Below are 13,113 nucleotides of genomic sequence, written 5' to 3' on the forward strand. Positions count from 1 at the left end.
GAAGAAAGACTCACCCTCGTGAAAATATAATCTATTCAATCTAGATCACCACCAAAATAACAGACTGGAAAAATCGAAGACGAGGTAGCACACTCATATATCCATTAACTTCCTAATAAGTAGATTGAGTTAGATGTTGCTTATATAAGCATCTGGAATTTTTGAGGAGAACAGAGAAGGTATATGCGAAGAATAAAATGGATCCTGAAGATGACGTACCTCCCAACCTAAATTTGGAGCTCCATGTCTCTTGAAGCGGGAAAATTTCATCAAGTTCCTTTCCTTTTTTAGATTGTAACCATATATATTTGATTTTAGAAATAAAAAATTGAGTGATAAATGAAAAATAAAGAAATAAAATAATTACTTGAATTTATTTTGAGAATAGTTTTACTTTTTATTTTATTTTAGAATGAGTTTCGTATTACTTTGAATTAGTGTTTATGATGAAAAATGAAGTGCGTTTAAAGATATTCAAGTTTTTTTAAAAAAAAACAAGAAGAATGACAAAACTGGCTAGTGAGAATTTCGGTGTGTGATACCTCTGCTCGGAGGAGGAGAGAATTTCCTGATTAAATATACTATCATTTACGTACCATGGATGGATGATCAGTCCATATATTCCATTTTATTGTCTCTAATTGAGATCAGCGCAAAGAAAGGGTAAACTTTGATCAGTAAACGATAATCATCACACATAAATAAGATTATCTAGATATATATGATTAAGAATAAGAATTCTAGTTATTAAATCCCAGACATGACTACCTATATTATATATGCGTTTCATCAGCTGATGATGTTGCTTTTGGTGAAGGAAAAGGTCACAAGAACTTTAATTTTAATATTCTACTCATAGTTTTGGCATGTACTTTGGAGTGAAACTTATTTAGAGTTTTTGGAATTGCCAACACAAGATGCCCAACAAATCCATAAAGTTATATACATAAAGAGAAAAGTGGATATGTAACTCATCCATTAGACAAGTAGTAGAGCTTTAAACAGTAATATATTATACAATTATATATGCAATCTAATACTTAAAAGTCAAAACAATAAATAGATGATTAAAAAGGTTTTATCAACATTAACATAAAAGTTTTATTTATGATTCCATAGCTAATAAATCAAGATATATATAACCAATTCAAATGCGTAAATGTGATGAATAAGATGAACATTACTTACGGATTTGACAAATACATTTAACCCTTATCTGATTTTCGTACATGCGACACTAATAAACTTTTGTGAATAGAAAAGTTCTTGAAAAGGATACAAATCAACTTTAGATCTATTCAAACAAATCTTTCAACCAATGGTTTGATCATATACGTTCCCATTTCCTTGTTCACCCAAACTACACCACCCCATGAATCTAATCATCTTCCAATCATTTTAAACACATTGTCAAAAAAGGGTTTGAACAGTGGTGAATAAAGACAAAAACAGAATAAGTGTATACTATTAATACCTAACCCCATCTTCAAACCAAGAAATAAAATTATTATATCATAAACAAAGGGTGTGATCATATGTAACCATCGCCTTATAGACAAATTATTATCTATTAAAATAACTATCATTTGGGGTCCATCTCTTGAATGATAAGGATATAAAGTATTATTAGTGTTTAAAATATTAACTAGTAGAGATTAAATTGACATATGCTCGGACGTCCTCTTTCATACACAACCCCTCCTCGTCTCCACCTTCTCTCCATTTTCTACTTCTCTTATCTCTCTCTCTACTTCTACTCCTCGTCTTCCTTCTGCAACTCAGATCTCTTCCAAAAAGCGAGATCGACGAAATATCCGATTCTTGGTTGATATCATTGATATACACTTATTTCCTAGTCCTAGCACAATCTTTATAAATATATAACTATATACTCTATAGAAGATATAAACATGAAGCGAGGTTACAATGATCAGGAAAGCAGTCAAGAAACCGGACCCGAATCACCAAACTCTCCAACCTTCAACGCAGGCATCTCTTCTCATTCACCCAAGCGAAGGTACATATAAATTATAAACATCTTTTATTCAAATTATGAAATTATATCACTGAACACTAATTAGTATTAAGTTACAAAAAAAACACAATTAGTATTAACTAAAGTATATTCGTATATTCATGTACTTGTTAATACATAACAGTAGGAGATCCATGGAGAAGAGAGTAGTGAACGTACCGATGAAAGAAATAGAAGGATCTCGGCACAAAGGCGACACAACTCCACCGTCAGATTCATGGGCCTGGCGTAAGTACGGCCAAAAGCCCATTAAGGGATCTCCTTACCCTAGAGGTTATTACCGTTGTAGTAGCACAAAAGGTTGTCCGGCAAGGAAGCAAGTCGAGAGAAGCAGAGACGATCCAACGATGATTATCATCACTTACACCTCTGAGCACAGCCATCCTTGGCCTCTCGCTTCTTCTTCTTCTAGAAACGGACCAAAACCAAAACCTGAACCCAAACCCGAACCCGAACTAGAAGTACCCGAGGAGGTGGTGGAGCTGGAAGAGGATGGTAATAGTAATAGTAAGCTTATGGTTATGGGGAGGGAGATCGAAACGACGCCGTCTTGCGTCGTCGACGAGTTTGCTTGGTTTAGTGAGATGGAGACGACTTCTTCCACGATTCTTGAGAGTCCCATTTTCTCATCGGAGAAAAAGACGGCTGTGTCAACGACGGCGGATGACGTGGCGGTGTTCTTCCCGATGGGTGAGGAGGATGAGTCTTTGTTCGCCGATCTTGGCGAGTTACCGGAGTGTTCGTTGGTGTTCAGTCACCGGAGTAGCGTAGTTGGGTCACAAGTGGAGATCTTCTGACACGTGGTGGTATTTTTATTGTCGCTCACATGGGAAGCGTTGTACGCACGGCGCTACTTTGGTGATCTTCCCGCTACACTTATCATTAAAAACAAAAACAAAAAGTACGATTCGATTATGTATTTTCCTTTTTTTTATTTCTTTGCCACTATACTACTCTTTGAGAATTCTTCTTTTCCTCTATTTAATTTTCTGGATTTAGTTTAAATTTTTGTGGGTTGAATTGCAATTTAGTTGGCTGAATAAAAATGGTTGCCATTTTTATGTGTATGTAACTGATGTCACTTTATTTTATATTTCACATTGGTCAAGACTCAAGAATAGAACGTTGAGAAAGAAATAAGAATTTTCATTTTACCACATTGTTGGAACAGTTATTCATGTTTATCATTACTAAAGAGATATTTTTCAAAATACATTTTTAATTAAGAGGCAAAATATTCTTATATCCTTACTATCTCTATATATATAAGTAATTATTTAAATAAATAAACAAAAAAAAAATTCAGATTATACTGTTTCAAATTCAATTTTTTTGTCATGCCATGGGGAATTATATTTTGGATGGTTCTGATAAGAGATTTACTAGAATAGATACTAAGATTGTTGCCAAGTTGGTATACCGAAGTAAATTTGAGAGGTTGAAGTTAAAGAAACCAATCAAAATAATGATCAGAAAGTTATTAAGGGTTTGATTGGCAAAATATTAGTATAAGCATTATACTCGTTATTATACCATCAATATTTATCACAAAACATTTTAAAAAAACATTTATAAGATGTTAATGCTTTCATATGGAGTTTTTGGTAGAGCATTTGCAGTTAAAATATATAAAAAATTAAAAATAATTATATAATTAATTTATTTTAGTTAATAAATATTAAAATTATTTTATAATCAAAAACATAAATTTATATTTTAAAAAGGAAAAGTTTTGATTAAATATTTTATTTTATTTTTAAATAATATTATTTCATATTTAAAATACAATATACTTTTTATAATTACATATCATTCATTATTTTTAATCAAAAACATAGCATAATATATATTTAGATATTATATATTATAAAATAAACATATCTATATTATTTATGATAATATTATATATGAATTATATGTCATATATTAAATTAATTTTTAAATATGAAATATTATTTAAGTTATGTATACATATTTAAAAATTAATAATATTTTAAGTTATGTAATTAAATAATATTCATTATTATTAACAACAGATATATTATTATATTATAATTTAATATATATTATTTTTAAATAAATGTATTATATACTAAATTTTATGATAATTTTAAAATTATATTATACTAGCGTTCCAATCATTTTATTAAAAATATACTGAAAATATACAGTTTCTATAGCATACAGCTATTGTTTTTTTATCTACTGTTTTTTTATCAGTTGTACCAATAGAAAAACATTAGACTATAAAAGGTGTTGACACTTTATACTTTGTTAGAACCTGAACATCACTTAACGACAAAAATTGCTAATTAATTTGATATCCAGAAACCTGATACACAGAGATTAAACAAACATTTTTTGTAGGAAATTATCTCGATAAACTATAACTTAAGGATTGGTGGTACATGATTTTAATAAATTTTACTAGAAGAATAATAGCATACCTTTTTATTTAACAACTAGAATAATAGCATAACTAAACAAAGGAAGGAATTAGTTATGATATGATTCACGTTACTAGGCCTGCCAAACTCTCTGTAATTAATATTGTTAAAGTTTGTGTACATTTGTATATGTTCAAATTAACTGGAGCTCTGACTTTTAGAGTTCTTTATTATAAAAATTTGCGGTAGTCCAATCCCTTCTAGATAAGAGCACTTTCAATAGCATGTATTTTAAGAAAATCAATGTTAAATTTCCTATTGGGAGTGCTCTAAGTTTGTCGTCTGTATATAGCGTTCTAGACATAGTAAGGTAAAATTCTATGGTGTACTCCTTTTAGTATGTAGGAGTACCAAACTAAAAGCATACAATTACTAGAAAATATATCTGTAAATTTTGAACGATTGATTATATTTTTGGGCGTGAAGTTATATCATTTAGAGAATAGATTGGAGTGTTATATATGTGTTCTACTATCATTTCTATGTTTTGTATCTACACTATTATCTCTACAACTGCTAATTTCATATATTAGTAAATTTATTTAGTTTTAAATTAGGTTTTTACCTAATTATTTTCTTATAAATAAATATTTGAAAATATCAAAATTATATATTAGTGAATGGTTAATAATAGCACAATTGATCTGAAATGAATGAGCTAGAAAAAAAAAATATCACCACTACGTAGTCTACATATTAAGTGTGCATGTTCAAAATCACATATGAGAAGAATAAATATACAGATATGTACTAGTTAATCATAGCCTATTGCTTTTGAATTAAAAGTTTTATGAGTTCTTACTATTGCAGTCCATCAAAAGAATTGGATTAAAAGTTTATGAGTTCGTCCATCGAAAGATTGGACTAACCGTTTTCTGAGTTCTTGCTATTGCAGTCCATTAAATAAAGCTTTTCAATTCTGCTTCGAATGTGAATGCAATTTAGATAAACCCATTCCAACTATAGTTTTAAATGATACAATATTTAGCTGCAGCGGAGCACATCTACCTTATTACATCTTTTACGTAGAATAAGTTTACCTCAAAGTGTGGGCTTTGGGTTTCGCTATGTATTGGGTATTATACTTTAAGATGACGTTTCAGTCTAAAGCAGTGTTGGGAGTCTTGGGACCTTTTTATTCATCGTCTCTAATGTGTTGGGCCTGAAACTACTGTTAATTGAATCTTCTTGAGTTTCAGCGCTTACGATCTTAGTAAAGTATTACAATTAAATGATGTTTATAATATACTCCCTCTTTTTTATTTTATAAGTAGTTTTAGAGGAAATTTTTTGTTCCAAATTATAAATCGTTTTAGAAGTTTTCGGTTTTCTATATAAAATTTATTAACAGTTAATGTCGTATGACCAATGATAATATGTCTTCTATTTTTTTATTGGTTGATTTGTGGTTATGTAAATAATTAATGATATTTTTGTCTAAAAAATATAAGAAATTTATGTTTTTCTTAATCTATACGTAAGATTCTAAAACGATTTATAAAAGAAAACGGAGGGAGTATTTGTTTGACTACAAGCGCCGTCCAAAGCGCCGTCCAGAAATGTCATCATCGTTATTAAATGTAGATGTTTGGGCCCAAAGAGAGACTGAATTTGTTCAATCTGATGAATATGCACACATGCACGTAACTTACCATTAGTAACTGCTCCTACTATCAATCCAATGGAGCAAATGAAAATGCGAAATTGTCAACAAATGTATGTTCAAGAAAACTCTTTCGTTTTTTCATCGACCAAAATTCGTCTTTAATAGTTCTCGAACAAACAAAAGAACACTCGTCTTTAATCCAAAGAAAAAGAAAACCTACTTGGAGAGACACAAAGAATACTTTGAGGAACAAACAAATACTTTATGTCTGAAGACAGATACCTTCGTCACTGACATCGATCATTAATTCATGCCCCATTTTGCTCGCCCAAAGCCCCACTCTTGTTTTCTTCGTCCTCTAGTAATTTTTATCCCTTTTTCATAAGAAATGTTGGGTCCAATAAACAGTTATCTTCTTTCTAAATGTAATGTGTCATTTTAGTTTTGTGTTGTGAATGAAATTCGATTTTATTATGTAGCTTTCATATCTTTTCCTCACTATTTTACAAACTTTTAGAGTAATGTTATATATTATTATGGTTGTTACATAGACTTATAGTATCATATAGTAAGGGGAAAACACTTAGTAGTTAGTACAAGTAAAGTCAGCAATTGCAACAGTGAGACCATTCCTTCCATGTTCTTGGTTGTTGAAAATTGTTTTACCAACTCTTATTAACTACACATAGCTTGCGACCGAATTCCGCTACCCCATTTTCATTATTTGACAGTATGTTTTCATTTTAGAAGATAAGAAGGGTATCAAACTTCTTATCATATACGACTTATAGAATTATAATATCTGCAAAGCAGTTATTGTCGACAGCCCATGACTTGTTTGCTTCGCTCCTTTGAAGCAACAGTGTGTGATAGGTTGTGCACAACATGATCAAACACGTCCTCTCTCAAATTTTAAAATTCCAAGTCAAATATACATCCTAATAAAAAGATATATTTGTTTCCATATCAATTAATGACTTTGCGAAACATTTGAGACTTGTATTCAAATCCAAGATTTAACATTAAATTACTATATGAAAATGAAAATCATAAAAACGAGCATAATTGTCGCGCAAGTCAATTCGACTGCTTTGTCAAAGCCTGAAACATATTATTCCGTCTAATAAATCATAAAGACAAATATTATCCAAAAAAGTTCGAAAATGTGGTGTTATGGTTCAGAAATGATACTCCCATTATAGACAGCAGAAAAGAAAAAAAAAGGAGATAATAAAGATTGGCATCACTTAGATAGATTTCCTGTCGCTGACCGTACCGAATAAGGAATTTAGTAGTAGAAGAATTCATCTTTAAAAATTAAAATATCATGAGTTCCAATCCAATCTTTTTACCATGATTTTAATTATGATTAGCCATTAACTGTAATTGCTTTAAATGACATATATATTGGACTATTACATATACTTTGGGGGTATAATTTGGATATTTATACTGAATAGTCGGTTAGATATATAATTTCTTTTTCAGTAAAATTTTAGATATATAAAAGTTATTTCATTAGATTAGTACACGCATATCAAACATCAAAACTAGTTTCTGGACATTGTCATGTAATGGTTTTGTTTTATTTGTTGTTTGTTTCTTTCTACATTATACTATTCTTCTATATGTTAAATGAATTTAGTGATTGTAATGTATTTCGTTGTACACGAGTATACATCTCTTGTAAGTGCTACTAGTTTAAAGCAAATCATTTCTATAAAAAGCGACCAGATGTGTACACAAAGAGAATATTAGAGAGGATGAATGGGACCGGACGTGTTCATGAAAACGCGGAACGCGCCAATACTTCTCTGTTGATCGGCAAGAACATGCCCATGTGACCCCCACCCATTCTATTCGTGTTTTTTTTAAGTGTAAATTAAATCAACCTTCGTTTTTTCTAAAGGACCTACCCCTTAACGGTGTTGGACGTCACAGACATTTACTTGCGTCCACCGAAGACAACATTAGTAATCTGTATAAATTGTAAGGTTGGATTGGTTAAGTATATACTATCTCAAGTCATTTTAAAAACTGCAAAACATAAATATATGAAGCCAGAATATAATTTTTTCCTTATTAAATTCCACAAAATGCTTAAAAGTTTTACGTACTATAAAAAAAATATTTTAAAAATTTTGATTTTATTTTAGATTCAAAAGGAATTCTGGCTTTATAGTATGCTCATAATTTTAATCCATATATTTTACCTATAATTTCAAAAAATAGTTGACCATTACTTTTTTGATAAATCTAGTGAAAAATAAAACAACAAACAAGAAAGATAAATCGGTGTAGTCCTGAGAGAAAACACGCTAGAATAAAAATGTTTCCGAGAAACCTATACTCCAAATCAGAGTACAGGATGGAGCTCGAGGAAAATAGAAAGTTTTGATTCCTTTCGCAGGAGTAAGGATCTAGGGTTAGTGATAACCAATACAAAGATAAATCAATAAAAGTAACTATAGATCAGAGAAACCAAAGGTGCAGATAACATCAATGTTGAGTTGGTCTAGTGGTAAAAAGATTACGGCTGTAACTTCCACCACCGGATCCGACTCACGTTGGAAATGACTATTTACAATGTTTAGATTTTCGTTCTCATTTTTCGAAGAACGCATCCATTCCAAAGACCAAAGTATGATAGGAGTGAAATAATTTTTATTTGATAGCTAATTTATGAAATCGACAGCTCATTTTACTTAGCATTAGTTGGGGGCTTACCATTAAACATGCCTATACGAGGGAATTCTTTTTGACAAATAAAATTTTCGTGTATATATAGCAACAACAAAGAAAATACAAAACATTAAACCTCACTTAATCTTGATCAATGGCGAAGGTTGAGAACAGAACCGATTTCTGAGAATTTCAAAAACTGACTAGTGAAATATACCGGGTTTAGTGGATGGACGAAACTAGTTTTAGTAATACATTGACATGGGAACTTTTGTACAATTTGAGCTTGTAATCTGATCTGAATTCCCGGATTTTCAAGTTATTTTAATATAATTATTTATTTTTGAAAAAAAGAAAAAGAAAATACAAAACAGCAACACGTATATAGTATTTGTTTGGTAAGACATTATATGGAAATAAGAGTGATACGTGAAGGTCGAGCGGTGGAAGCCCATTTTGGAGTCTCGCTTACTGGCCATCTCTTGACTTTTCCCTGCCCCCACGCGTTTATGTTTTTTAGCTCATTGATGTCGTGAACACGCTTTGCATTGTTAAAACATTGACGAATCAGATAACTAGACGAGTTAATACTTTAAACTAATACTCTCTCCATTTCAAAATAATCTATGTTTTAGAAAAAAAAATTATTTTTTAAAAATATATATTTTACATTTTTAATATTTATTTATGTCTCAAAAAAATATCATTTTGATATTTTTACACGGATTAAGAAAATGGTTAGAATGAATTTAATTTCTTATTAATTATACATATTCAACCAATATTATTTGAGATAAATAAAATTACTTATAAAATCAATGCATTTGTAATTGATATTAAATTAAAAATTAATTGAAATTCTGAAATGACACTTTATGTAACAAAAAACTGTTAAAATGACATTTATATGAACTATCCACATTAAACCCTAAATCTACATCAATCATGCTTTATTAATTTTAATGAGTTCACAGTCATTTTAATTATTTATGTATGTGTGTGTTGTGGAAGCCGAATTTTCACAGTCAATTTTATGTGCCTTTCAAAAATTTAATTCTAGAGCTATAGCAATAAAATTTAAAGCAATAATCCTAAAACAAAATATTAAAAACAACAGCATTACCAATCAGATCCAGAAAAATATATGTAATAATGCTAAATTATAAATTTTAAAAAATTATGTTTACTAAATTTTGATTGATTAAAATTATGGAAAATAGTTAATCACAAAACATAATAAATTTATAGTTAAGAGTTTACGTATTTTTTAATATGTATAAAAAATCTAAAACATACATTATTTTGAAACGGAGGGAATACAAAATTCAAAAGAATAGTAAAACTTTTTGTAGAAGAAATAAAAATAAAAATATGTTTTGATAATTTTTCCTAAGATCTTGGAATTTAGAATTTTTATTATGGTATAGATATTACAAAAGAAAAATTATCTCTATCTGTAATATATAGTAGGAAAATTATCCCTATCTATATATCATTAGTACTATTAACGATTTTTAACAATTTTGCTTAGGTATTTTGTGGATTTTTGGTATTAAAAAAACTTTAAAGCTATAAAAGTTTAGAAAATTTGTTTCAAAGTTGTTACCACTATTTATAAAACTGGATTGGAGATTTCGATCAAATTCCATGATTAACTTCTTCTTTTTTTGGTAAACGCCATGATTAATTTTCATTAGGTTTTCACGTAATCAAGTAAATTATTTGAGCATGTGCATAGTTCTTTTTAAAAATACATCCTATCTGCTAATCTGATAGCAAAACACGTAGTGCTATAGAGTAAACCATTTGTGCTGAAATTCAATCCCAAACTAACCAAACAACGGTAATTTAGTTCTTAACAAAATTTGGATTCAAGACCAACATAGATGCACGTTGAATTTCAAAATTTTACCACTAGACTGTCTCCTCTTGTCTATGTGCATGGATTTCAATATTAAAGTGATTACACTTATTAACTACGTGCAAGAATTTGCTGAGCACTCACAAATCAGCAGCCATCTAAGTACTAGTGTGTTAGCTAGTTTTATGTCACTTTTACCTAGTCCCCACCTCTACTTCTCTTTTGCTTATTTCCATTGGGAGCTCATGTGGCTGTCCTCTTTTTAACGCTTTCTCAAACTACATGATCTAAAAAGTCATATTCTTGTAATTTTTTTTATCTGCATTTTAACTGAAAGCCATTTTTCAAAAAAAAAAAAAAATCTAAGCACTGAGGGTATATCAGCCAATTCAAAGAAAAAAAACTTGAAAAATTGAGTAATCAAGTCAGGCATTAATATGCGTGCAAAAAAAAACTGAAATCAACTCTGATTAGAGGAAAATTAAACTCCAGAAAAATGGGATAACAACATGAACTAGAAAGTATGAAACTTGTGAGCATAACATTTGGCGGTGGCGTGATGACCGTCGTTGAGTGGCCAGCGACTTCTGAATTTTGACAAAACATCAACTACATCACTTAGAGCATCTCCAAGAATTCATTCTATTTTTTACTCTAAAATAGAATGACTCTATAATAGAGATAGATTTTGTTCTAATGGTACTCTATTTTAGAATAAAAAATAGAAAGATGAAAAATGAAAAACAACTTACTCTATATTTGGAGTAAACCTATTTTTCATTCTATTATAGAGTGAAAAATAAAATACCATTGCAGTATTTTTTACTTTAAACTCTATTTTAGAGTGAAAAATAGAGTGGGGTTAGAGATGCCCTTACTAAACTCCCACACGTGTTACATCGTATCTAATACCGTATCCCAAGAGATTTAATTAGCCTATTTAACTTAATAAGTAAATTAGTCTGATAGTATTAAATTGATTAACTTGATTCAGTACTACATAGGACTCACGTCGATTCATTAATGATTATTCTGATTACTGCAAACAATCTTTCTACTCTTGTTAACAACTAATCCCTTTCTTTTCAAGTCAAAAATTATCATTCTTTTTTTCTCTTGTAGATTTATTGATCTTTGACTTTTGCCTCACATATTAAATACATTTCACATGTTAGAATAACAATTGTTTGGTAATATTTATCTTTTTTTTAATGCTTAATTCATCTTCCTATGTACAACGGAAACTCCTAAGAATCTTCTTTGATGAGTTTGTACTCGACTTTGGAGTGTTTTATTTGTATTTCGCAATTCGTTTTTCGTAAATTGCCATACAAATTCATTGAAATCATATAGTTTGAAAATTCTACCCAAGTCATGCTGTGCATGCATGCGGTAGTGCGTCACTTTAGACTTCTATTCAAAAGAAAGAAAAACAAGCCCAAAAGACAGATAGTGATTCCCACTAATTCATTACTTATTAAGTTACCTTTTTATCAACACTAGGTAGATGCCCGCGCTACGCTGCGGCGGAAATTTTTATATACGATTTTTATAAGTAATATTCATATATTTTAGATATATAGAACTTTTTCAATTCTTGATATTTAAAGAATATTTGGTAAAAAAATGTAATTAGTGTATATCAGTATAAGTTAGATCCAAGTGAAATGACATTCTTACTATATATATTTGGCTCATCGCGCGAGTTTCTATTTTGGCTGTGTTCTTGAAATATATATTTTTTGTTCAAGTTGCTGTATTTTTCTATGTCTATTATCACGAATCTAAGCTTTAGGATTTGGTTGATAGAAAGGAGGACACTGTAAACTTGAACAACCTCACGTATCATAACTCATAAGTGAAGGGAATGTGAAGTTATGTCAACAGTGTTTTTAAACATGAATAGGACAACAAACTTAGTTAGGTTAATATCAAAATTCAACTAAAGTTAAAACCAATTAAATTCCATATTGAACCGTCAAAAACTTTAGAACCGGTAATCCATTGAACCGGTTAAACCCAGGTTCGTATATAAACCAAAAATTTGTTAATGAAATAGTTATTTAAAAAAAATAAAAAAGGTTTTATGAAAGATTAATAAAATATCGGCTCTTGTCTTTTTCTTTTGGCGTCTCTGCAACTCACAAATCATAAGATTTATAATTTAATTTTTATGTCAAAAATATGGTTTTTATCTACTTCTCTTTTTGTTTCTTTTAAATTTTATTTCATGATCGCTTATGCTAAAGATTTTAATAATTGATATATTTATTTTTTGAAACTTTTATAATTTATGAAAGAACAAAACACCTGTTTTATTTCAGAATATAATTTTTAATTAATGTATATAATTTTTAAAAATATGATGAAGATTTAGATTGATAAAAATCTAGGGAATACAATTTACATGTGCTTTTCGTACTGATTTTATATTTGAATTGTTAAATTATTTTATTAATTTTTATATTTTAATTGTTTTTTT

The 13,113-nt window shown here is 29.5% G+C and overlaps 1 protein-coding gene across 1 annotated transcript; it reads left to right on the forward strand.

Annotated features, from left to right (window-relative positions):
- Window positions 1–1,673: 1,673 nt before the first annotated feature.
- On the forward strand, window positions 1,674–3,090 carry LOC130498712 (probable WRKY transcription factor 65). Its single transcript, XM_056992268.1, has 2 exons — window positions 1,674–2,017; window positions 2,160–3,090. The coding sequence occupies exons 1-2, from the start codon at window positions 1,911–1,913 to the stop codon at window positions 2,830–2,832; spliced, it is 780 nt and encodes a 259-aa protein (XP_056848248.1). The 5' UTR covers window positions 1,674–1,910; the 3' UTR covers window positions 2,833–3,090.
- The last annotated feature ends 10,023 nt before the right edge of the window (window positions 3,091–13,113 follow it).

Source organism: Raphanus sativus, chromosome 8 (assembly GCF_000801105.2).
Source record: "Raphanus sativus cultivar WK10039 chromosome 8, ASM80110v3, whole genome shotgun sequence".
Classification (NCBI taxonomy): Eukaryota; Viridiplantae; Streptophyta; class Magnoliopsida; order Brassicales; family Brassicaceae; genus Raphanus; species Raphanus sativus.

What these genes read in the sequence shown, in the direction of transcription:
- LOC130498712 (XM_056992268.1), top strand. Translation starts at nt 1,911, where the DNA reads ATGAAGCGAGGTTACAATGATCAGGAAAGCAGTCAAGAAACCGGACCC. An exon ending in TCTCATTCACCCAAGCGAAG is followed by an intron (nt 2,018 to 2,159) that starts GTACATATAAAT and finishes AATACATAACAG; the next exon opens with TAGGAGATCCATGGAGAAGA.